Raw genomic sequence first — 25961 nt, 5'->3', positions numbered from 1 at the left:
ATTTAGTAGATTTGTGATGGTAATAAAAAGGTTAATTCATAATTCACACAGAAAACTTGTAACTAAATAAAATTGAAAAAAGAAAAAACACCTTAGTTTGGTAACAAATAACAGTGAGAGATGAAAAAGGAGAGATAATGAAGTGGTTTCCAACTCCTTCATTAAAAATCCATATAATAATAAAGGTGATATACCTGTTGTACATGTTCTTTTATATCATTTTCCCAATATTATTATAATAGTATATTAATGATCTTCCATTTTCTCTTCTTTGTAACCTCTTTGAAGTAAGGGGACCCCACACCTTTTCTGGACTTCTTTTCAGTAAGTGGAAACATTACAAGAAGGGAAGATTAAAGAAAATTATGCCTCAACAAAAAGAGTATCAATGCTAGGGTTTGGGGAATTCCTAGTGTCATTGGTTCATGCTTTGCCACACTACATAATCATCAACCCAATATATAAAGGATGTATCTTTATGCTGATGAAGAAGAATGCTATAACTCATCACATCATATTATAATAAAAAGAATTATCCATTTTGCAATACAAAATTAAAAAACCCTAATCCCATGTAATGTGATTTTGAAGACAATGAAGTTTAATTGACGAGTACTTCTTCGAGCACTTCTCTACTTTCTTTCTGCTTTTTTATAAATATGAAATTTTTCACTTTTTCCTTTTTCATATGGTATAATTTGAAAATAAAAAATCTCTTTTGAATAGTTTATTGTGAAAAAAAAAATACATTGTTTGGAAATAATTTTTATTAGTGGATTATATCTATATTTTTTTTTTAAAAAAAAACTTTTGAATTAAACAATTGAAGAATATTTTTGGATTTGTGGATTATATAATTCAAAAGTTAATTTTTTTTAAAGAAATTTTGATTACATAATTTCAAAATCATTTTTAACTTTCAAATTACATCTCATCTAATAAGTGAGTGTGTATTGTGTAATTTGAATGGTTCATGAATCTTCATTAGAAGTGGAGACTTGTTCCAATAGTGAGATGTTGCGACCATGAAAGTTAAAAGTAAGATTTAATGAAAAAAAATAAGAAGGTGAAATTTTATAAAGTTCCAATATAAATTTTCTATGTTTAGAAAGTAAGAAACACCTACTCTAAGATCTCTTTGAAATGTATACACTAAAACTATTTAGAACATTGTATGAAAAAGTTACCAAAATTATCATATTTAAATAATTGATTATGGAAAAATATATGAAGTGATACACATTAAAAATAATTAAAATTTAACCCATCTTTTAAATGTATAGTATAAAATGAAATGTTCTGTTATGGAAGAATATATGAAGTTATATTAAAATTTAATCCATTTCACTGCGTATAGTATGAAATAAAATGTTATAACACTCTTAAAAAAACTTATATAGAACTATCATTGGATGGTAGAAAATAAAGAGGTTCACAACTTTTTAACATAAAAAATATATATAAAAGAAAAAAAAAAAAAAGCAAACGAGGGAATGAATGGGGCAAGGAAATGATGGTCGCAAAGTGGTCCTCTTTCTTTCTCTCTCTTTCTCCCTCCACCTTCTTTCTTCACACCGATAATCTCGGCTCTTTCAGTTCTCTTTCTACACTTTCTTTCGCTCTATCTGACTCACTTCTTTCGCTCCCACATGCCACAACCTCCTGATTCCTCTCAATTTCAGGTTTTTCCCTTCTAACACCCTTTTGGTTTTTCCATCCGAATTTCATGTTGCTGTGCTTCTTCAAGTGTTTCTTAATTCCTTTTGATTTCGATTTCGATGATGGGTATCTTCAATTTTAATTCTTGCCTTTTGGGTGTGTGTTTGTTTGTTTGGTTGGTTGGTTAGTACAATGAGAAGTGAAGTGAAAGTCAAATTTTTTTCGTTGGTGACAGTGACGGGGTCGTTGTGGTTGTTCAAGATTGTAATTTGACCTTGTTTTTGTTTACCCATTTAAGAGATTTGACTTGTACTGTTTGCAATAGAGTGTGCTTGATGAATATATGGGGATCGCTGCTTGGACCGAAGATCGGGGCTGCACCTTTGAATTCCATGGTTTCTATGTTTTTTTTAAGCTTTTGAGAAATCTGAAAGTGTACCTCTGCTTCAATTGTCCAGTTTAACTGTTTTGAACTAAACAGCACATGATTAATTTGTTTCCGGCAGTTTTCTAGCATTGCAAGTTTGATCAAGGTTTTGAAGTCTAATTATTTGTTAAATGCGTATCTTAGCTAATGGTTCCATTTTTTGAACTTCATGGCTGATTGTCCCACTTTGCAATGTTTAGGTTAATTATATTCATAGTACTGCATTTCCTCACTCTCTCTATCAATTTGTTCCAGTTGACATTGTATTATTGTAATTACTCTTATGCCCTTTGTGTTGTATTTGTATTCTAACAAATACAGATGAAATGAAATGAGCTCTTAAATTTCGTTTTCTGTATTTGCATTTGTTAGCATTCACTTGTTTTCTTCTGATTTAGTGACTCCAGAGTATTTTTTCACTCAATGTTGAAGTTTTGCTCTGATCAGCAAAAAAAATTGGTTGGAAGTTTAAGTTTGTTTATTCGTAAGCATTATTTTCATGTTTGGGCAGAAGTAAGCGTTATGGATTCATATATGGTGAACATTGGCTTCTTGATTTTCATTGCTTGCAAAATGTGGTTATTGGTTGAGAAAACTTCTAATATTTTTAATGCATAACACAGCAGGCTTAAGAGATTTCCAAAATGGATAGGTGCTGGTTTAATAAGTTAAAGCCAAAGGACAAAACACGATCTTCAAAAAGCAAGGAAACTACAGGCATTGCAAAAGATGGGTCAAAACCACCAACCAATGAAGTAGCACCTTCAAATGTGACCAAACAGAAGGTTGAAGCTGCAAAGCAGTATATAGAAAACCATTATAAGAAACAAATGAAGGACTTGCAGGAGAGAAAGGAACGGTGCGTTTACTTCTATCTTATATTTTGGATCATTATGATTGTATAATCTAAACTGATGACTAAGTTTCTGCCATGTAAAGTAGTTGTTTTAACTTAGTTATAGGCATGTCCCAGGAAATATAAATGTGGGATTTCTTTAGTGTCCTTGCTTTTCATTGTCCTAGCCAAATAAGGAGAAAATTAGTATCTTTCACATTGGAATATAATCTTGTATGATGTTCTTGATATATTGTTCTGTAAAACTTTTCTAAATCCAAAACATGGATTACTCATCACTGCAGAATTTTTTTAATTTTGTTCTTCACATATTGCCCTATACTCTGACGGGCTGTGGTAGATTGTGTGAACAAAATTTCTGCAGATGGTAATTGTTGTAAGTTCTTAATAAGGCTAAACACATTATTCTTGCAGACGTAATATGCTAGAAAAAAAGTTGGCAGATGCTGAAGTCTCTGAGGAAGAGCAGAACAATTTGCTCAAGTATTTTGAGAAAAAGGAGAGGGAATACATGCGCCTTAAGAGGCACAAAATGGGGGCTGATGATTTTGAGCCCTTGACTATGATTGGCAAGGGTGCATTTGGAGAGGTATAATCTACCTTTATTTTCATTGAAGTTAAAAATATTATGTTTCTGATTTTTTGCATGTTATAAAAATTTGCCAGATAATTTGTGACTGCAATTTTTTTTTCTTATGTGTAGGTCAGAGTATGCCGAGAGAAGGCGACTGGTCATGTATATGCTATGAAGAAACTTAAGAAATCAGAGATGCTTCGCAGAGGCCAGGTAACAAAATCATCAGGACACGTTCTCATTGTTAAAGTGAATATGCCCTTGTTAGACTCATTGATTACCTTTTAACCCTGATAGGTTGAACATGTAAAAGCTGAGAGGAATCTACTTGCAGAAGTTGACAGCAATTGCATTGTAAAGCTTTATTGTTCCTTTCAAGATGAAGAGTTCTTATATCTCATAATGGAGTATCTTCCTGGTGGTGATATGATGACTTTGCTCATGCGGAAGGATATACTGACGGAAGATGAGGCCAGGTTCTATGTTGGGGAGACTGTCCTAGCTATAGAGTCAATTCATAAGCATAATTATATTCATCGGTGAGCTCAAGTTACAAATGCTAATGTTACACCATTAAAATCTTACACTGTTCTTGTTTTCTTGCACATAGAAAAGGTATAATATTCTATTTTTGATGTGCATTCCAGAGATATCAAGCCTGACAACTTGCTGTTAGATAGAAATGGTCACATGAAATTATCAGACTTTGGATTATGTAAACCACTGGACTGCAGTAATCTTCAGGAAAAGGACTTCTCTATTGGAAGCAACAGAAGTGGAGCCCTTCAGAGTGACGGACGCCCTTTGGCTCCTAAAAGAAGCCAACAGGAGCAACTACAGCATTGGCAGAAAAATAGGCGAATGCTTGTAAGTCACTCAATATACATAAGCAGCCATTACTGCTTTATGCCTACATCCAGGTTATGAGTTCGATTTACTTCTTACCCTGTTAACTGACTATGTATATTAACATTGTTGAGTGTAAGATGTATTTTTCTTAAACAGATATTTTTCGTTGTGCATATACATTTGGAGACGACCTCTTGCTCACACTTGTGTTTTGACAAGGTGCTAATTCTTGTTTTGACAAACTATGGCATTTGAAGCATTTCTTTCTTTTCATTACTGCAGGCCTATTCTACAGTTGGAACACCTGACTATATTGCCCCCGAAGTTCTTCTGAAGAAAGGATATGGCATGGAATGTGATTGGTATTATCTACTTTTCCTTTTAAAAAATACCTTGATGTTTCCTTGGTTTTTCTAAACTTCATATTATTTCAATATGTTCTGATGAGGTTGTGGTGATGCTTCTAGGTGGTCTCTGGGAGCAATAATGTATGAAATGCTAGTGGGGTACCCTCCATTTTATTCAGATGAACCAATGTTGACTTGTAGAAAGGTAATGTCTGGATCAACTGTTGTTGAATTAGGATGAATATCCTTGAATTAGTATCAACTGTTGTTGAATTAGGATGAACATTCTTTAAGGTTTGACATGTGTACGACATTGACTTCACTGAATTTTGGTAGGTACCTACCTGTGCCTAGGAAAAGCCTATATTCGTAAATGATAAGTAACACTCACTCACCAGTATTTTTTACGATCTTATCATTGATATTTTGCCTGAAGATAGTTCTGATCTGAAAGGCTTAAAATTTTTGGCACTGTGTGAAAAAAAAAAGTGGTGTTTGCTCAATATCTTAAACCTGAGAATTGAATCTTTCGATTCTTATTACCCCATCTACCCTTCTCTTCCCCTTATAGTAGAGGGTGCCCACAATATATTTTGAACCATTCATCTGTTGACTGGTGTTGATGTTTTTTAGTAATAAAAGATGGCATGTCTTAGTTTAATAATACTTTGTAACATGTCCGTCATGATTCCTTGTATGTCTTCCTTTTACTCTCTTTTCTTTTACTTTCATCAATTATGATCACGTTGTATCTGTTACCTTCAAATTTGCAGATAGTAAATTGGAGAAATTATTTAAAATTTCCTGAAGAAGTTAAACTTTCAGCAGAGGCCAAGGATCTTATTAGTAGACTCCTATGTAATGTTGACCAAAGGCTTGGAACGAAAGGGGCTGATGAAATAAAGGTGTCGTGGTGTGTTATTTTCTGAATTCTATTGTTTACTGTGGGTTACAGTTGACATAATTGGCTGGTTTATTATTTCCAGGCTCACCCGTGGTTCAAAGGTATTGACTGGGACAAATTGTACCAAATGAAAGCTGCTTTTATTCCTGAGGTTAACGATGAATTAGATACTCAAAATTTTGAGAAGTTTGAAGAGGTATATTATACATGTTTGTTTTCATTGGTATAGATGTGGTTTTTATCTGTCTGTACTAACAGGTATCATGCTGCTTAATTTACTACTGATGTGTAGGTTGACAACCAAACTCAACCTTCCTCAAAATCAGGCCCATGGAGAAAGGTTAGTTCTCGTTATTGAAATTTTGAAAATTGTTGGTTGATGGTAATTGTGGTGACGTTTTTAACTGGCACAATATTTACTACGTGAACTTTCAGTATCCCAGTTCTCTTTGAAGATTAACTAATATGTTGTGACATTATTAGGTTGTGTAAATAGTAGAACTGCTGCTATATGCTCCTACCCTATGTGTGCGTTTTCAGATTTATCTATCTAGTAGTTTGTCTACTACTTATCTGCGCTTATCATCCTCAGATACCAGTATAGTGTCTAACTCTATGCTACAACAAGAAGCGGAATGATTGCTATTTTAGATATTATAATGCAAACTAAATAAATTATACCACACATATGAACACTCATACGGCCCAATTACAGAAAATTCAAAGCAAACTACAAGCCCAAATATGTCTAAAAACTATGTCTTAATTGGATATCAAACAGGCCTAAATAAGTTCCTAATTGTAGTTCACTTCAATTTGGATTAATTGGTCCAACTTGGGTTCTTCCATAATTTTTCTCGAGATTGAATATATTGATCACCTCTGGTTATGAAGCCTCCTTTTCCTTAGTCATATGTCCTCCTAACCCAATTAAAGGATCGTCCTTCTTAGCTTCCCTCTTTTCTCTTGACGGCCTTCCTCTTGTTCTTCATTACCCACTGTAGTGCTGATATAGTGTGCTATTGACTACTATATGAAACAATGAATATCTTTCACAGAACATGCGGTGTAAGAAGTAAGAATTAAGGTCCTTTGGATAGTTTGACTAACGTTCATTTGATTGATTAGCTTCCTTTGGATCACTTCTGTTGTAATGCTAGTGGCAAGCTATTAATGGAACCCTTTACTTTAGATAAAAAGATTTGCTTTAGATGATGGCATTGGGATTTTACCCAAATTTTGGTTACAGCAACTCTAAATACAAATGCATATTTATTGAAATTCATTGATGACTTGTATTGATGAGGAATGTCCAAGTCTGGATTTTTGATTTGACATGTTATTTTCTGCAGATGCTGTCGTCTAAAGATGTCAACTTTGTTGGGTATACATATAAGAACTTTGAAATCGTGAATGATGATCAACTACCTGAAATTGGTTCGTACATTTTCAATCGTGTATTATGCTTTGCTTAAACCCTTTTGTCTCATTTTCATAATTTTTGTTTTATAATAATAAGAAAATTTCAAAATTCCTCTTTAAGATATTGCTTCTAATACTCTAATATGTTTTTGTTCGTGACAATGTGAATCTAATGGAAGGTTTTGTGCTCTATCAATTTTGTTGTATTTTACTTTGTCTAATTGAGCTTTTTATTGTGGGGGCAGAACATGAAGTTTTTATTGCTAGGTTTTATGGAGTAATGTTCTTTGATAAACTTACATTTCAACTGTGTCTTAGTTTTAACATGCGAGATTGTACAATACTTTGCATAGTTTGTGCAAACATTTTACCTTCTAATAATTAATGTACTGGTGTTTACTTTTTAAGTTTTATCAACAGTTGTCAGCCCTTTTAAACCCATTTTATTGTGTCCTTTAATGCAACAAGCCTGTGGAAAAAAAATGGTACATCTTACTGAAGAAAGAAAACTATATATATCATGTTAATGCTACCACTTGCAAAAATTCTTGTTGATACATCCAATTGACTATACTTTCAATAAAATGTGATTTTATTGAAGATCATGTTGCTGAAACTTGATGCTTATAAGAGCTACGCATTTGTTGTTTTAATTACTCCCGTTACATACCAAATTTTTTGTTCTTTTCCAAATTGATTCATCTTTGCACTAATCTTCACAAACAATATGGATGTGTATCAGCTGAATTGAAGAAGAAGAGCTCAAAATCTAAGCGGCCATCTATCAAGACCCTATTTGGTAATCATGTGCTTGTTGTTTTATGCCTTGTACCCACTATATGTGTTGATTTGCTTTAGATCTAGTAATTCACTTCAAGTAATGATGTGATACCAAATAGCTCCATCGTATAACTATGCGCCCTTCATGGTATTACAGTGTTGTTTCTCACATCTCTGAAATTTTAGCATATTGAACCTCTTTTCAGGTGATAATTTAAAAGTTATGTTAATGATAATAAACTACCGATATTTGTGTTAAATAGATCAGCAACTCCTGGAAAAACATTCAAATATACGTTTATATTTTCTCAAGGCAACAATAATTGAATTGGATCCTGGATCGGGGAAAAAATGTGCAGAATATTGATATTGAACAATTAAGTTCAGGAGCGAAGGGAAAAAGATGCCTCCCCTTTTATATATAGAGACAACAGCTATTTAACATTGAGTCATAAAAGCTTGAAAGTTTTAACTGTCTTGTCTGTGGTTATTAAGTTGAGCTAATCACATGCTGCAGATGATGAATCAGCAACTGTTGCCAATCAACCTGCCCAAGAGAGCTTCTTAAAATTCTTACCCACCCAACCAGAAGTTCCTGAGAAAAGTGAATCTCAATGATCTGAATTACTATATTTTACAGAACTTTTACATGGCCATTCAGGTATGACCAGAAGCCGAGTTTAATACTGATTGTTTTACAGTCTTTCCCACATTCTTTTGTTAGTTTGGTGTGGATAGTTATGGGAGCAAAGGCTCCGAAACTTTTTCGTTTTCGATAGCTGGGTTTTTGGTTGATTGGCATATTTGTCTGTAGAAAAAAAATCTTTAAAGGTATATATTCTTTACATTTTTTGTTGGTGTTGTATTCTTTTGTTCATCATTTATCAAGCTGCAATGTATTGAGAATCCAAGTTATTTCTTGTAATTAAGTGCAATTCTCAGATTCTTTTACTATCATGTACAAATTCATTGCTTTGTAAGGTAACATTTTCTTTCCAACCTCACTTCAAAAGCTCTAATCTTTACAAATTAAATCCTTCTGCTCATTTTTTCTTCATGTCACAATTCCTTTTATGGGCTTTTATGGAAGGGGGAGGGGGACACCCTTCATAACCTATTTTGTCAACATGGCCTGTCGCATAATGTTTGCAAATCCACATTAATACCTTATTTACTGTTTCTTCAACATAAAATAGTCATTGCAACAGATTGGGTTGGTATCATCAATTTTAAATGCAAATGCCAATGAGGTGATGAGACTAACTAACCTCGTAACTTATCTAGCGAAATGAACATATATTCCTCCACAACACATTATGAGTAGCATTTAGCCAAATCAATCTTATCTATTATCTTAGTTCATTCAATTCTTCAATTTACTTTTATGGATGGTTAGTGGTTTATTCACGTTTTTTTAATTCAATAGATCTTCTAATTAATAACTAATGGATTCAAGTTAATCAAATAATCCTATTTTATAATTAAATCTTATTTTTTTTGGAAAAAGTATATTTGATGAAATAGTTTAATATGTTTTGAGAAAAAGGTAATTAATTTTTAAAATATATTACTTTGGGTTTTGCTCATTAGAAATAGCCAATTTTACCTCCACCTTCCTACCTTCTCCTGCACTACTATATTAATTGTGAAAAATTAGTTTTAATCTTTTTAAGAATATTAAATAATCTAAATGAAGTATAGTATCACTTTTTAAAATAACATCAATTGCATCCTTATACATTCCTTTTTGTTGGAATACTTCAATTTTTTTTTATCCACAATATTTGAGAGAATAATTCATCATTTAAGCGTGTGTAAAAGAGATTGATAAGATGATTCGTTTTATTCTACATTTCTTAACGTGGAGTTTTTTTTTTAGTTTTATACTATTTCTACATCTCGTTAGTTTTTTTTTTTTTAATTTTGTGGTTTCTAAAGCAAAATAAACAAATAAGAAACAAAATCATCACCAGTAAAAACACTATAAAACTTATCTTAACCACCAATGTTCATCACTAGCCACCAAAAGGTTAAACGAGTGTATTTAAAAGGAAAATAAAGTTTTTGTTTTCTTGACAGTAGTGAAAGGTCTTATGTATACTTTGGTGATGAGTTGATTATCAGATCAGAAAATGTATTATCATGTAGAATTTCTTTAATGTTGAGGTTTCTTCACACATTTACAAATGGTTAAGGAGTTAAATGTACCAAAAACCTTAAATATTATAGAGGTACATTATAATTTTTCATCATTTGGATTTTTGTTATCAATGATATATTGTGACATCAACCACATCAAGAAGGCATTTGATGCATACAAAATCATTGAGGTTGGAGATTTGGTTATGTTTACTGCAAGAAGATATGTCATGAAAGAAGAGAGGGAAGAGAGTGTCAAAAACTTACTTGTAACTACCACATGTCCTAACCATCACACCCCATGCATCTCTGCCTTTGTTTTTTCATAAAGGGATAAATTGATGTTGGCTTCAAATGGGAAGAAAGAGAGAGTTTCAAGTTTGTCAAACAAATAGATAAGTTAAATCATTTTTATACATTTCTAAAAAATTATATTGTCTTACCTACTTTATCTTTAAAACGATCAACTCTATATTTATTTTGAAATTTGTACTAATGATTGAGACATCCATATAATAATATTTCACTTGAATTAAAGTTCAACTTATATCTCTCCTCGATAAAGATAAACTCCAAACTATATACCAAAAGTAATTAATAAAGACAAATAAGTAAAATAAATAAATATATTATTAGAAGTATAAAGTGCTTTATAAAATGGATCATATAGAATGTGTCTCGTAATATGGACCAAAGTAGGTGGCTGTTAATAATTGAAAAGTTCTTTAATAAAATAATAATATGAACGTTAATCATATAGGTAAGAACCGCGTTAATAAAACTCACAAGTTGAAAAATGAGAAGTTCTTTAAATAAAATATAATATAAGCTTTAATCACTACAAAATTATGCTTAAAAACTCAACGCGACTAGAATTCTAGTCATAGAGAAGAAGACTTTAGGCTCAATTGTAATGTCACATGTGAGAGAATCACAAAGGTGACAAGTTATTTCTCTCATAAATTTAACTATTTTTATACTTGTATTCAGAAAATCCTTTTTTCCCTCGATTTTCTCTAGTTCCTTAGATCATAAATTAATTAGTTTGATTTAATGAACTTTTGTACACAATAAAAAAAAACACAAATTTTCTATCGCATAGATAGACTCCAACAAACTTTTAACCATTTATATAAGTAAATTAAAGATAAATTTAAATAAATTATAAATTTCAAAACCATAAATAAATTCTTCACTTGAATGTCACACTTTTTATTAATGACTATTTTTTACAAAAATATATGGTTGGTTATATTTTATTTCATGGATTCAAATTTAAAAGAACTAACTTTTTAAATGCATAAATAATAATTTAATATATAAATAATATGGTGAGTGGGTTTAGTTTGGACAGTCGCCCATTTTTTTTCCTCCTCCAACCTCACATTAGTTATTCTTTCTATGGGTAAATTTTTTTATCTATACATATCAATTCTAATCTGCAATCAATTTATCATTGAAAATAATAAAAATATATTTTTGAAATAACAAAAATAACCTTAAAAGAAGGTGTGAATAAAAAATATTTTTAGATTTTTTTTAAAAATATTTTAAATTTAAATTTTCAGAATATATTTTTAAATTTTGGATTTTTTTTGGATTGTATTTTCAGGATTTTGTGTTATATATATTTTTTTCAAAATACATTTCTCGAACACATTTTTTTAATTTGTTTTAAAATACATTTTTAAATTTTGTGTTTCAGAATATATTTTTTACATTTTAGATTTTTTTCTAAAACAAAATTTTGATTTTTAAATTATATTTTTTGAATTTCAATTTTTAAATTCAGAGTAAAAGATAATTTTAAAAAATTTGAAAAATTGATAGGGTGGAGATTAAAATTGATACGGTAAAGGATGAAGTTGCCCTCTCTATGTTCTCTCTATCTCTCATATCACTTTCTTTTCTTTTCTTTTTTTCCGAATCTGAAATTTTTCCTACAAAATCTACTCCCTGTCCTCACAGACAGATCCGAAGGTTGATGCTAAATCTATCACCCCTCTTTGCCCGATAATATCGTACCTATTAGATTCTTCTTCCTTCTACATTACTGCATTTTTTTCATACTATTCGCCGCTGTAGAACATAATTTAGTTTTTCTACTCACTGTTACTCCGTTCTTTTCCCACCCTTCTCGCCATTCGATCTCTTTTCCTCGTAGAAGAGGAAAAAGGGTTTCTTTGAACGACCCCAGAATCGCAATGGGTGTTTTGTAGATTCTGGTTCCCGATCTTACTTCTGTTGATCAAAACTTGTTTCTTATGATTTTTACGGTATTGGGATTAGCATAGCCTGAAATTTTGAGTTATTAAATATACTTTCGGATCATTGGGTTAGTGGCAAATCTCGTTGGATCTGAGATTGTGCTGTAAATAACTCAATCGTTGATGAGATACTCGGAATAGGCAAAAAAAAAATAATTTTTGTTTGAGTTGCGTAGTAGAGTGTTTTTGTAATTTAACAAGGATCAGGAGATTGGGTTTGTATCATGGATCATGTTATTGGTGGAAAATTCAAGCTCGGTAGGAAGATTGGGAGTGGATCGTTTGGAGAGCTTTACTTAGGTTAGTATGCAGAGTATTTTTGTTTTTGTAACATTAGTATTTGGAATTCACATCTTTCTTGATCTTCTGGTATTTTTGTTTTTTTTTTCAGGTGTTAATGTACAAAGTGGAGAGGAAGTGGCTGTCAAGCTAGTGAGTGCAGTTTTTGAGTTCTATTAGGTTTTGGGAATGTGAAATGCTTGATATTTTATTTCTATAATATTTGTTTTTCATAGAACATAGATCTTTTTTTTTGTTCAACTGAAGTGATTGGTAGGCTTTTGTTTGCTGGTGGCTTGACCTTCAGCTAGGGCATAGGGCAATATTTGCGGGTATTGTGATTTATGCATGCTTCTTTTGCCGTGTGTTACGTGAGAGGTTACCTTTATAAGAAAGGGCTTTATTTAGGATCACTATTGTTGATTGGATATTTTAAAGGGGATTGGCAAATTCCTCCGTGGCACATCTGGCAGCCATGAAAAATACATAGAGTTATAACAATAAACTGAAGGGTCATATGCTTTTCAGTTGGTATATCACTGATCGGAGATTGTTTTTATACCTGTATGTAATGTTCCAGTGTCACTTGCCTAAAATGTCTTAAATGATTATTAGACTGTATTTGTATATATTGGCAAATGGGAAAGGATAAAAAATATTGCAGTCTAAGATTTGATTTGCATGTTTTGTTTGACACGCTGTTTCATGCTTCACTGTTAATGGGCGTTTATTTGGTGCTCAATTCTCTTGGTTTAACAGGAACCTGTGAAGACCAAGCATCCCCAGCTTCACTATGAGTCTAAATTGTATATGCTTCTCCAAGGGGGAAGTAAGTATTCATCCTTTCACGATTTTTTTTTCCAATTTGTACTTTCAACATCTTTTCTTGCAGGTTAGACATGCATTTCTTTACTATACTTTACTGTCATGAAGTGAAATTAGGCTATGAGCTCTTTTAATTTTGTTTTTGAAGCTGGTATACCCCATCTAAAATGGTTTGGAAGTGAGGGTGACTACAATGTCATGGCTATTGACCTCCTTGGGCCAAGTCTTGAAGACTTGTTTAACTATTGTAATAGGAAATTATCTCTGAAAACAGTTCTGATGCTGGCAGATCAGCTAGTAAGCATGGCTTTAATTTCAACTAAATTATACTTTGGACAGATAGCTGCTGCTGTATTTTTACTCTTTTCTTCTATTTGGTTCACCTAGATAAACAGAGTTGAGTACATGCACTCCCGGGGTTTTCTGCATCGAGATATAAAGCCTGACAACTTTTTAATGGGTTTAGGCCGGAAGGCAAATCAGGTATTTTGTGTATGCCGCATTTATTTTAATTAAGCCTTGTCCTGTTGGGTGTTTATGAGTGAGTGGCATCCCACTTGTATTTTGAAGTAGTTTCAGTTACGATTTAAGATTATGATCAAATTGTTTTCACAGTAAGGATATATGGAGACTTCAATGTTGCTTTAAATTTCTAGTGATCTGTTTTGTGTAGTAGCCATTGGATATGAAATTTATTATTCAGAACTTGAATGCTGTAAGTGTAAACAAGGTTACCTTTATCTGTTTATCATAATTATATTGATAAAAACTTTATCACAACTTATGAAGAGATAAAATTTCTTTTACCCAGAATCTCTGTTTTAGTGAAATACAATGACAAAGAGAGGATGAAGAATACAGGGGGAAAATATACTCCTACCCCAGTATTGGAGAGACATGGACTCTCACAAGCCGAATCCTTTCACAACACACACCTACTAACTTTTCCTGCTTCCTGCTTCATATTTATTATCTCCTGTGTGCCAAATATCTTGTCTATTGGTTGATCCCTATTATTCTCTACTGACTGTTACGATTAATTGTTGAGCAAACACTGTTTATGCTCCTCTAATTCTGACTTATACAATTCATTGTCTACTGGGTTGTAACTACTGCTGCTCACTCCTTAGTATTCTAGTATCTGTTCTCTGCCTTATTTCTCCTACTGTAAACCTTCTTTAGGGAAGTTTTCCTACTTGTACAATGCATTGTTTTGTTCCAGTGTTTCTATTCTTTGTGAGGCCATAGTTAGACCATTATAAATCAGGTAAGGTATGAAGGCTTCCAAACAAATCAGGCCCTAACAATGTCATAAACTCAAAGTTTGTAAAAGAAAAGGGAGGTTAATTTACAATGAATCTTTGAATTTGTTTTTCTGCCAGACAGGTGTCAAGCATTAAAAAACTAAGTTGGTTGCTTTATCTTCCTTTTTTTTCTGATTTTTTTTTATAATTTGAAGGTATACATAATTGATTATGGCCTTGCAAAAAAGTACCGGGATCTTCAAACACATAAGCATATACCATACAGGTAATAATTTTGAGATTTTGTTTGGGCAGGCTCTGCAGCTTGTGTTCATTTCGTTCCTTCAGTATACATAGAAAACCCAATACAATATGTACTACATATACCCAAGACACATCACATAACTTTTCTATCAGATAGCTGTGGTGTTTAGTAGGGATTAAACTGATGGGTGGAATTTGAGTTTTACTAGTTTTGAACCTGAACCAATTCAGAATAAAATACCAAAACTTGAACCTGCACCCTTGTGGTCTTCACATGTCTTCTGCCCAACTTGTATCCTTTATTAATATATATGTGTGTGTGTATGATAGTTATCATCCTAGACATTCCTTTTCTTTTGTGAATGATCATTGTACTTTATTTTTATTTTCAGGGAAAACAAAAACCTCACTGGCACTGCTCGTTATGCAAGTGTTAATACTCATCTTGGAGTTGGTGAGTGAGGTTATTGATTGTGGGTTTGCGGCGTGCAGCTTCTAATCAATAAATTTTTCTTAAGCTTTTTAAAAGTCAAAATGGATATAAATTTATAACAATCTTGTTCTGATAATTCGTGCAGAGCAAAGCAGAAGAGATGATCTAGAATCTCTTGGTTATGTGCTCATGTATTTTTTGAGAGGAAGGTCAGTCAAAATGCTGTTTTTTTTTTCTCTGCAATAATCTGTTATATTTTAACATTTTTGGCTTTTGTGTTCCAGTCTCCCATGGCAAGGCTTGAAAGCTGGCACTAAAAAGCAAAAGTATGACAAGATAAGTGAAAAGAAGATGCTTACTCCAATAGAGGTGTTGTTACTTGCTCACAAGCAGTTTTTATGTGAAATTTTTAATAATTAGAAAATTTGGTGTTTATTTATATTATAATGATTAATGTTTTTTGATGATTTATTCATTAGTAGAATTTGTTCAGTGCTGGCATTTTTCTGGAAATATTTTTCTTTACCCAAGTATAATTGGTTGTGCAATTAATTAATTTTTTCTTTTGTATTGTCTGTTGTAAAGAATTTATTGTATGGGTTTCTGAGACAGGTCCTATGCAAGTCCTATCCAATGGAATTTGCATCATACTTCCACTATTGCCGATCGTTGCGGTTTGAAGATAAGCCCGATTATTCTTATCTTAAGAGACTCTTTCGGGACCTATTCATCCGAGAAGGTTAACTTTGCACATATGAACTTTAATGTTTCCTTGTGACTAATGAAAATTCTCTAAGGCTATGAAATTCTTGCTTTCGCAGGTTATCAGTTTGACTATGTATTTGATTGGACAATGTTGAAGTATCCACAAATTGGATCCAGCTCTAGAGCTCGAGTTAGTTCTTCTTAGCTAGCGTAGTTTCATTATTTTTCTAGCAAAAGTTAAGGTTCTTTTTAATTATTTGTTTTCCGCATCTTCAACAGCCAAGTGGGAAACCAGTCATAAACCCAGGGCAATCAGGAGAACGGCCTTCAGGTTTCATCTGTCTACAGTTTTTCCAATAGCAACTGTTGTTACTTGTGTTCATAGTCCTTAAAGTTCTATTTATTATTCTTCATGCTTATGAGCTTTATTCTCATCATGTTTGAATCCGATTATTTTGTCCTGTTCAAAATATTTGTCTGTACGCTGTGCATGACAAAGAATAGTTTTATTTAAATTATACAAATTGTATGAAAAAGGTTTTCATCAGCTAATGACATCTATATGTATATTTCAGCGGTACCAGATATTCGAGATAGATTCTCTGGTGCAGTTGAGGCATTTGCGAGGAGGAATGGCTCAGGACTTGGTCTGCATGGTGATCATTCTAGGCATAGGTCTTCCGATGATGTCCCATCGTCGTCCAAAGATGTGGTTAGTATCTTAGTCATTGTTTTCTGTGTGTATGATATGAATGTTAGCCTCAAACTTTTATGGAACTCTTATACTTAGTCCTGTTATCCTTTGCAGCAACCTGATTCTGAGAGGCCTCGTAGTTCTTCTCGTAATGGCAGTTCTTCAAAAAAGCCTGTCTTGTCAAGCAGCCGACCAAGCTCTTCTGGCGAGCCCAGTGAAAGCCGCGTTAGCCGACTGGTCTCAAGCAGTGGCAGACTATCAACAACTCAGAGACTTCAAGCTGGTTCTGAGTCTAAAACATCTCTAACTCGGGCTTCAGGGACAAGACTTGGCCGTGACGATGCCCTCAGGAGCTTTGAACTCCTGTCACTTGGTACGGGAAAAAGGAAATGAAGCACTTCGTGATCAGAAGATTTATTGTGTCAAGGGTCTTAGTTCTGCGCTGATACTTTCATCTGAGATGTCTACAAATGTTGATTACTCTGTATATTTCCATCCAATATTGAGGCTAAAGCTCGTTCAAACTTCTTCTTGAAGATTTGAAAGACTCTTATACCTCTTCGGATGTTCTTCCATGATTATTTCAGCATGGACCCATTCATGAAGAGATACTATGTTACTTAAGTAAGTTGTTAATATGGCTACTTGTAAGTTGTAATAAATACATCATTCTCTATTTTTCTGTTAAAGGAATGGAAAAGAATCTGCAAAAGTGCTTTTGGAAGTTTTGTACCTTTCTATTCATATTTCGTAACCAGAGGATTTCATTCTAATGTACATTTAAGGGAATGACATTATTGGTTCCAATAATGAAAACGAGAATGAAAATGCCCTTACGAGCATGTAGCCAATTTGACCCATGCCTGGGATCCAATTATGCACTTTCACTGGATATGATGCCTGGGATGATGTTTCAAATTCACACGAAAACATGTGAGGAAAGGTCGTACATTGTAAGAATTAAATTCAGGCAATTTCTTCATGCACCATATCAATTCTAACCTGCAGCCTATTATTTTTCTAAATTTCCAAAATTATCTTTATTCCGGATTTAAAAATTTGGAATAGTAAATATAATTTAAAAATAAAAAAAATACATTCTGGATAAAAAAAATCCAGAACACAAAATTAAAAATGCATTTTGAATAAAAATTTTCAGAATTCAGAAATATGTTCCAGATATCTAAATCTGGAATATTTCTGGATAAAAGGTTCTGGAAGGAATTTTTCATTATTTTGAAAGGATATTTTTATCATTTTCAATAAGAGGTTGGGTGCATGTTGGAATTGATATGGTGCAAAGCATTTGCCTTAAATTCACACCATGTTACATATAAGGCTGTTTCTTCATTTTTTTTTCTTATACACCTCCTTAACTTCTCCTAGGTAGACAAAAAGATAATTGTCCTTAAAAAAAATACATTTTTCAATTCTACAATTCAAAAATGTATTTTTATTTATTTATTTACATCTTTCCAATTATAGAATCCATATTGTATTTTTAGATTGAGAAATTAAAATCTAAAATATTTTTTCTTTAAGAGAATATATTACGGATTATAGAATTTGGAATGTATATTTATTAAGAAACTCATTTTGGAAATACTTTATGTATTTTATAATTTAGAGTTATTTTATTTAAGCCTTCTAGATTTAGAAATACCTTTCAAATAAAAACCTACATTTTTTTTCTTTAAGAAAATCATTCCATATTATAAAACTTGGAAGGTATTTCCAGGTTTCATATTATACAATCCGTAACTTACTATAATATGTATTATGGATTGTAAAATCTGAAAGGTATTTTTGGATCCAAAATTATTTTTTTGAATATTATAATATATATTATGAATTGTATAATGTGAAAAATATTTTTGGATCTTAAAATATATTATGGATTAAAAAATCCATAATATATATTATAGTCAGGGGATTTTAAAATCCGGTGTACACAAAAAGAAATGAAAAAGAAAATAAGAGAACAACGGAAAATCTTAACATCAGAAGGATACGGTTATAATTAAAAAAAAATAAAATACATTGGAGGTAAAGAATGTATAGGGGTGCGGGCATAATTTGCCATACAAAAAATGATTGCCCCCAGACAGCTTCTTCCTGCGTCTCCATGATTTCTTCTGCAACTCCATAAAATTTTAAAATTTCAAAATTGTCCTTTAATAAAAAGATAAAAAATAAAACACCAATATTACAATTTCCGGATTAGCACAAATCGAAACCTAATAAAACAAACCTACCTGATTAAGTAATCCGGAACTCAAATCATACACACCGGATTACGTAATCCGAAAATCATTGAACTTAAACTATACCGGATTACATAATCCATAACTCATTCTATCCTATTATATCGGATTATATAATTCGAAACTTCTGAAAATCAAAAACTCTACCGAATTATGTAATTCAGAATTTCTGAAAAACCCATAACCTACTGGATTACGTAATCCAGTATACAATTCAAAAACTCACGTAATCCGGTTCCTATTGTGTGAAGAACATACATGCATTTCAAATGCTTCCCAGATTACATTTCAAAATTAAAATCAGTAAAATTACTCACCTGTGAAGAGAGCACTGTGCATCCTTAATGATGAAGAATGAGAATTTAACAGAGATGGAATGGAAGTGTAAAGGAAAGAGGTGGGAGGGGGTCTGAGAAGTGAAATCAAAGAAGGTAAGAAAGAGAAAGAGAAAGTGAGATTAAAGTAGGTTAAATTAATATTTTAATATTTTTACTGAAGGGTATAAAAGTAAATGTTTATTTAGTATGGAGGTGCCGGAAGAAGTCATGGAGGTGCAGGAAGAAATGGAGGTGCAGGAAGAAGCTGTCTTGCCCCCAATCAGAAATGACAATGTGGAATAGACTGTGTGGGCCGGTCCCTGTCCCATTATAAAAAGTGACACGGACTTACTATTTTAACCTACTGACTTACTTCAGTAATTTTCACATATTACTTTATATTTTTAGTCTTCGTATATTTGACCAATCTAGTAAATTATTAAGAAATCAATGTGTTATAAAAAGAATTCTACACAATATTTTTAGAGCAATATGGTTTTGTTACCACTATGATTGTTAAAGGTATAAACTGAAAAACATGATGTAGAATATGCAGGAAAAAGAAACATATATCATAAGTAAATATAAAAAACCAGATAGTGAAATATACCCAAAAAAATGATAAAATTCGTGAAATAATAAGAACTGTGATAAAATTTAAATTAAGCTTACAAATTTTAAATAACCAAAATCATAACACTTTTGTAAGAATTAAAAATTGATGAATTTCTTCGAATAAAAATATATTTAAATTATTAATTAATATACGGATGCATTGGCTTCAAGTATTCACTCAAAAGAAATTGGATAAAGAAGAATAACAGTAGAAGTAGAAGCTACATTAACTCTTATACAAAAATTTAATCATAGTATGGAGAACATACCGATCTTGTAAAACCTAGGTTAATTGGGTGAATATCATTTCCTCCAAAAGATCATCAAAAATCAAGTCATCTAGCTCAAGCCCCACACATTCAGAATCAAATTGGAGATTCATCCACCCATCATATTTTGATAGATCTTTGCTCACATAATAATCCAATGATGTGTAAAGATCAAATATTGTTGAGTTCATATACCAGCTAATAAGTTTCCACACATTATAGAGAACTTTTTCTCCTGTTGGCAGTGGATGAACACGGGAGAGAGTAGACAAAGGTCTTGGATAATAGTTGTATGATCTTCCAAAAATCTCCAACAATCCCTCATTCACTATATCAAACAGAAGTAGGTGACTGCATTCTCCACCTTCTCCTCTGTTACCAGAACAATCTGGATCAAGAAGCAAGCAACCTTCCAATTCTTCATATACTGAAGGATCAACTGGTTGGTTATCAGAAAACCATATCCCTAGGGAATCATGGCCAGTGAAACCAGAGAGGTCTAAAACCTTTCTCACATAATTAAATGCAGCTTCATTACTTGGATCAACCTCAATACATGGAATTTCATAGTTGAAGCTTCTGCTTAGAGTTCCAAGGTTTTGAACATTTTCACCCTCCTCCGGTTGATCCTCTTCAGCCTTTTGTTGCTCTGCCATTTGATCCAATTCAGCATCTTGCCCTTGCTTTAATTCTGAGTTTAATTCTTCTGTACAAGGTATTAATATTAGTAGAAATATAAAACCAACCACTGCAGCCATGCAACTATGTTCAGGTTGTGTAAGTTTATACAGAAAATGTATTGATTGAGTTTTGAAAAGGAATGACTGATTCACAGTAAACTAACTGAGCTTATCATTAGCAGAAACATTAAATTAAAGTTGAATTTTTTGTTATAGAATTTGAACAGTTGAAGTATTTCAAGTATCTAATGTAAAATTGGACTACAAGCCATTTCCTCCACATTGATAGTGACACACAAAATCCATCTCTTAAAAAGTTTGTTTTAACTCTGTAAATTATGTTGACTTTTAATGAAAACTTTTTAGTAGGTGACCAATTAAGATAAAAATTTCAATTCTAATTGGACAACAACCATAACAAAACTTCTAAGAAATACATGAAAGTTTTGTCCTTAAAAACATTAGACACACAAAATGCAGACATGGAGAAATAGGAACATGGTAAGTTAAAAGTTGGGGATGCAAAATGAAATATTCAAGTATTAAAAGACCAAATATACCTTCGGGAATGTCTAAGTTCTCCAGATCAAATGAAACGTCAAGAAAGCTGGTATCAGAAGAGAAGACCGAGTTAGCTTCCGCTGGGCAAGTATCTGTTTCGGCTCCAATGTCTTGTCCACCGTCTCTCAAGTTTTCTAAACCTTCAATTCCTATGATCTTTTCTTCCTTTTCCTCAGTATTAAATTCTATTCCTGATTTTGAAGCACTCCTGACAAGCAGTTGCTTTTGGTCAGCATTCAAGCTGGTTTCTTGATTTGTGTTATTAGGAAGTGTAGGTGGAAAATTTTGACTTTTTGAATCATCACTATGGTTAGACCTCCAATGGTGATGATCAATGTCATTTGGGCTGATGTTTCTATCTACATATCTCTTCATTGAGTTCTGGGGGGATAAAAGGAAAGAAGGCTCCTCATTCAGGTGAAAGTAAGATTTCAAATTAGGCATTGAAAGAAACCTTTTGAAGGATTTTGGGGTCTTCAATATAGAATTTCTCTCTTCTTCTTTCATTCTTGAGTTTTCAACCTGAGGATACTTGGCTTCACTATGAAAACAAGTCTCGTACAACTGAGAATATCTTCCAATTGATTCTTTTAGAGAAGAATTCCTCATGGGTGATCGTTGACGCTTGTCGAAGGACATAGAAGAGAGACGGCTCCCAAAACCACTTGTTGAACTTTCTTCACCTTCCCCATTGACGGTGTTGTCTTTGGACATGTCATGAACCAACTTCTTCACATTTTTTGTAAGCCTCTTTCCCCGAGGAATTTTGTCAAGTATAGCATCCATGGTAATGCGATGCCTTTCATTTCTTCCCTCTTCAATTATGCGCCTCATCTTCTTTCTAAGATCCCTGAAATGCCTAGTTCTCACATTGTTGGGAACCTGGGGTGAAACTGATGACGAATTAGAATCTCTTTCACCTACTTCATCGGAATTATGCGAAGAACCCGATGGTATGGACTGTTGGTGAGAATCTTCCAAAGAGCCATGCATGGATTCATTTGGCATGTTACTTTGAGTTTGTAGCTTTTCTTTTTCTACAATTAACAGATCATCTATCATTTTGTTTATGAGTTGACCTGGATCAGAATCTTTCTTTCCTGATGATGAGGCTGATACAGGAAATGAAAGAGATCTGGCTCGTCTCATATTAGCATTCAAAGATTGTTGATTGTGAGTGTGAAATGGCAAAGGAGAGCCTGGATCCTGTATATATTCTAATAGAAAGTTCTTGTTTTCGTTTATCACATCCAATGCATCAAGAAAGTCCTTGAAGAGATGGGGTGAAGCATCAGTTGTAAGTATCTTCGCATTGAACAACTTCTCTTCCGGGCCACCTTGATTAGGACAGGTCAAGTGCTTATGAATCTTGCTTTGTTCCAAATTGTCACTAGAAAACATTGTGCCACAATCTACACATTTTTCAATGTTGGCAATTGGTTTGTCAGAGAAAACTGGTGATAACACATCCAGTGTGCCAGCTGCAAGATGGTTCTGAAAGGTTTTTAGAACTGGTTCAGGGGTCTCAACAGTTAATAACAATTCGCTAAGTGGGTCAACCTCCAAGTTGTGAACAGAATCAGCGTGAGCTAGTTGCAGTTGTGACTTTGCAGGGCAAGTCGAACTTCTCTTGTGTCGACCTTTCCTTTTATCTTCACTGAGAAGTGACTTCAATCGGGATTTGATAGAACTTTTGGTTGGAGAAGAGGACTGTACCAGCTTTTCTTCAACCTAGAAAACATTAAATTAGATGCTACTTTCAACATGTTCCCTTTATCAACACACTGTTAACAAAACAAGGATGTAATAATGGTCCAAAAAATGCACGATGACAAAGTCAGTATTAGAATGGGTAACACTCAACAGTGAATAAGATCTACTTAATAACAAAATAAGCATTCTAGATGGAAAAATGAATGCAATAATGGTTGATAGCTTCACGCAAAAGTCTCAAACACCCAAAAGAAAAGCAACAACACAAAAATATACTGAAAGCAACCAAAGTATTCTCGTTTACTTACATCAGATAACTCTGTACCTGGCGTACAATGCTCTGGCATAAAGTTAAGCCCAGAATCATCAGATGTCCCCGGCCTTTCAGCTCCTACAAAGCAAAAGAAATTTTGGCGTTTGTGAAGTTGAAACAGAAACATTGACATGTCAACAAAAACTGTCAGAATAAACCAATGGTTCTATTTTTTTTCTCCTTTTTGTGGTGTCATGTGCTATAATCTGGTAAACTTTATCTTGCACTCTATCATAGTAAATATTTGCCTTTAAAGGATCAACACGAATAAAATGTGAGTAGTAGAAATGAAAATGTTCAAATGGATGTAAGGCTACACAAAAAAGATAGGATTTCATAATCACGAGTGGCAACCCAGCGTGCTATTGATGTAATGTCAAGTAGTATTGAGGTGTCTCTATAATCTACCACATTTTTTTAAAAAAAAAGAACAAGATATGAAATTACTATCAAGGAGCAGATATTGGTGTAACACCAATTGAGAAAAAGATGACAAAAAAATTGGCTAAGTAGGTTTGTAGACACAACAAAGAAGGTCACTAGAAGTATACGCAAAGAGAATAAATTGAATGATTACTGGGCTTCTGAAAAGCGAATGAGACAAAAAAAAATGTCTTTAATTAAGTCCAATAGCACTGTGATCTTTGTAACCAACCTTTCCTAAGGAAAAGGCTTTTTGATGTTCTACATTATATCATAGCCACACAAGTTTATATAAAGAGAAAATAAAGTAAGAAACAATCGTCCAAATAATTGGTTTGAATCAACCAGACATATAGCAGTACTTATGTGCAAAACAACTTGCAGGACAAATAATAAAATTATCCAAGTACATTGGACTCCCCTTGAAACAGTATAAATCAAATGCAATACAGATGAAGCCTACACTGAGCATAGAAATAAATCAGCATGTGGTGGTATCTTTATGGGAGTTATACAAGTACAATCAGCCTTTGAAGTAGAGCTTATGAGAGTTATACAACCTATTCAGATTACTATTCAAAAGGGATTACTAACCTCTTGATTGAGACTGATTCTTTGTTTTGCTATGAATTTTTTTTATGATGGAAATTTAAATTCTTGGAATTTAAGCAATATATGACATGATGCTTTAGAGTTCAGTAAGAGTATACATTTCAGATTTTCATATATTGAAGGGAAATAAGCGTTTTGATGGTTTAGCTGCTCATGGTTTGAGAACTTCTGTTTTTCCTTTAGAGGATTGGCTCCTTATATTGTTTTTTACTTTTGGTGAAGTAAGTGTGGATTTCAATATTTTAGATTTTCTTATTGTTTTTGGTTTGACCTCACTTTTTTGTGTGTGTCTGTTTCCTTTCTTAATAAATGTAAGAACACGGCACAAAATTTATACACATTTTAGAGCTAACCTAGTTAGATTTGCAACTTATGTAGTGGTGCTATAACATGCTTTTTCCTTTGATCAGATCTTCCAAAGAAAGGGTAAACTTATGACTTACTTTCATCATGTCTTCCACTATCATGTCTTCTGTGTGTAAGCCTTCTCTTCACCTGACGCCAATGGTGGTACTTTAGGACATGAAGAATTCCCCAAACTCGTCCTGGGTGAGTATGATGACTACTATTACCATTTCTACTCGGCAATGCATACTCTTTCTCAGGAATTCTCTTCCCCATAGCTGTCCAGGTTCAGAGTGATGATTGATTTAGGAGATCAAGTGTCACACACGTGATCCATGTCACCAAGAAAAATATCAATAATTAACCTGGTAAACGAGTAATTCTAGAAGTTTAGTGTCATCAACTTGTAGAATTATTACACTGCTCAATTTTGTATCACCTGGTTACGTAGAAAATTAGAAGAAAAAAAATTGTTTCAGGTGTTACAACAATAAGACCCCAACATTGATTACCAGTGAATAATGTAGAGTTCAATATATGTTTGAAGAAAAAACAAGAACAGGGAAGAACAAACCTTATCCACAATTTCTGACATTTTCTGTTATGTGTCCAGAGAAATGTAACAAATTTCTAAGAATTCTTGAGATCGAAGAATTTCTAGATCGTTGAGGAAAACGAAGAGAATGAATCAGAAAATTCAATTTCAGATCTATATTAGAATTTTTTTTTCCCATATCATCACCATTAACCTTTGTGTGTTAATCCCTTGTATTAGCAATTTAGATATGCATGCATCTATGATCATAGAACAACCTTACCTCAATATATCCATAGCAAGGACCGAAAATATTGGCTTGTGCAAGGATGAATGTGTATTGATAGTGAAAAAGAAAGTGACATATATATAAAAATATGTTAATTCTGTAATTCTAGCCCTGACACGTGACAGATAAAATAAGTGGTGTAAAATTGATCTTAGAAAGTTAAAAAAAAAAATTAGAGTGTAAAAATTAAATTTTGGTGAATTCTGACAGACAAGAATTAGAGGGAGACTAATATGAAGACAACCAAAGAAAACGATAATTTCTTCATCATATTTTCCTTTTTAATTTTGCAATTTGATATTTAAAACTTAAATTCAGTATTGTTTATGTTGATAATATCATATTTATCAAATAGGA

General features: G+C 32.8%; 3 protein-coding genes across 6 annotated transcripts; 2 read left to right on the top strand and 1 right to left on the bottom strand.

Moving 5' to 3' along the window:
* The first annotated feature begins 1420 nt into the window (after positions 1-1420).
* On the top strand, positions 1421-8817 carry LOC137827786 (uncharacterized). Of its 4 annotated transcripts, none has more exons than XM_068634106.2 (14): positions 1421-1682; positions 2710-2945; positions 3357-3531; positions 3646-3729; positions 3814-4055; positions 4164-4383; positions 4648-4727; positions 4833-4917; positions 5486-5617; positions 5699-5812; positions 5909-5956; positions 6969-7053; positions 7781-7837; positions 8336-8817. In XM_068634106.2, exons 2-14 carry the CDS (start codon positions 2731-2733, stop codon positions 8434-8436), a joined length of 1638 nt encoding a protein of 545 aa, XP_068490207.1. In that variant the 5' UTR covers positions 1421-1682; positions 2710-2730; the 3' UTR covers positions 8437-8817. The 4 variants fall into 4 exon arrangements, with proteins under 4 accessions (XP_068490207.1, XP_068490208.1, XP_090160541.1 ...); XM_068634107.2 differs by having other exon boundaries at positions 1485-1682; positions 2713-2945; XM_090304415.1 differs by lacking the exon at positions 1421-1682 and adding an exon at positions 1895-2054.
* A 2951-nt stretch (positions 8818-11768) lies between these two features.
* On the top strand, positions 11769-17392 carry LOC137827690 (casein kinase 1-like protein 10). Its single transcript, XM_068633952.2, has 14 exons — positions 11769-12524; positions 12616-12656; positions 13263-13332; positions 13477-13625; positions 13716-13811; positions 14788-14858; positions 15229-15290; positions 15415-15478; positions 15554-15638; positions 15882-16008; positions 16091-16164; positions 16254-16305; positions 16550-16686; positions 16783-17392. Exons 1-14 carry the CDS (start codon positions 12449-12451, stop codon positions 17059-17061), a joined length of 1383 nt encoding a protein of 460 aa, XP_068490053.1. The 5' UTR covers positions 11769-12448; the 3' UTR covers positions 17062-17392.
* Positions 17393-20073: 2681 nt separating this feature from the next.
* Positions 20074-25652, bottom strand: LOC137829636 (uncharacterized). Its single transcript, XM_068636485.2, has 5 exons — positions 25599-25652; positions 24879-25145; positions 23396-23478; positions 21374-23105; positions 20074-20839 (listed from the first exon to the last, which is right to left on the bottom strand). The coding sequence occupies exons 2-5, from the start codon at positions 25054-25056 to the stop codon at positions 20148-20150; spliced, it is 2685 nt and encodes an 894-aa protein (XP_068492586.2). The 5' UTR covers positions 25057-25145; positions 25599-25652; the 3' UTR covers positions 20074-20147.
* Between the last annotated feature and the right edge of the window lie 309 nt (positions 25653-25961).

This window comes from Phaseolus vulgaris, chromosome 7 (assembly GCF_051622355.1).
Source record: "Phaseolus vulgaris cultivar YP4 chromosome 7, ASM5162235v1, whole genome shotgun sequence".
NCBI lineage: Eukaryota > Viridiplantae > Streptophyta > Magnoliopsida > Fabales > Fabaceae > Phaseolus > Phaseolus vulgaris.
Note: the sequence above shows the minus strand (reverse complement) of the source record. Positions and strands in the feature narration are given on the sequence as shown.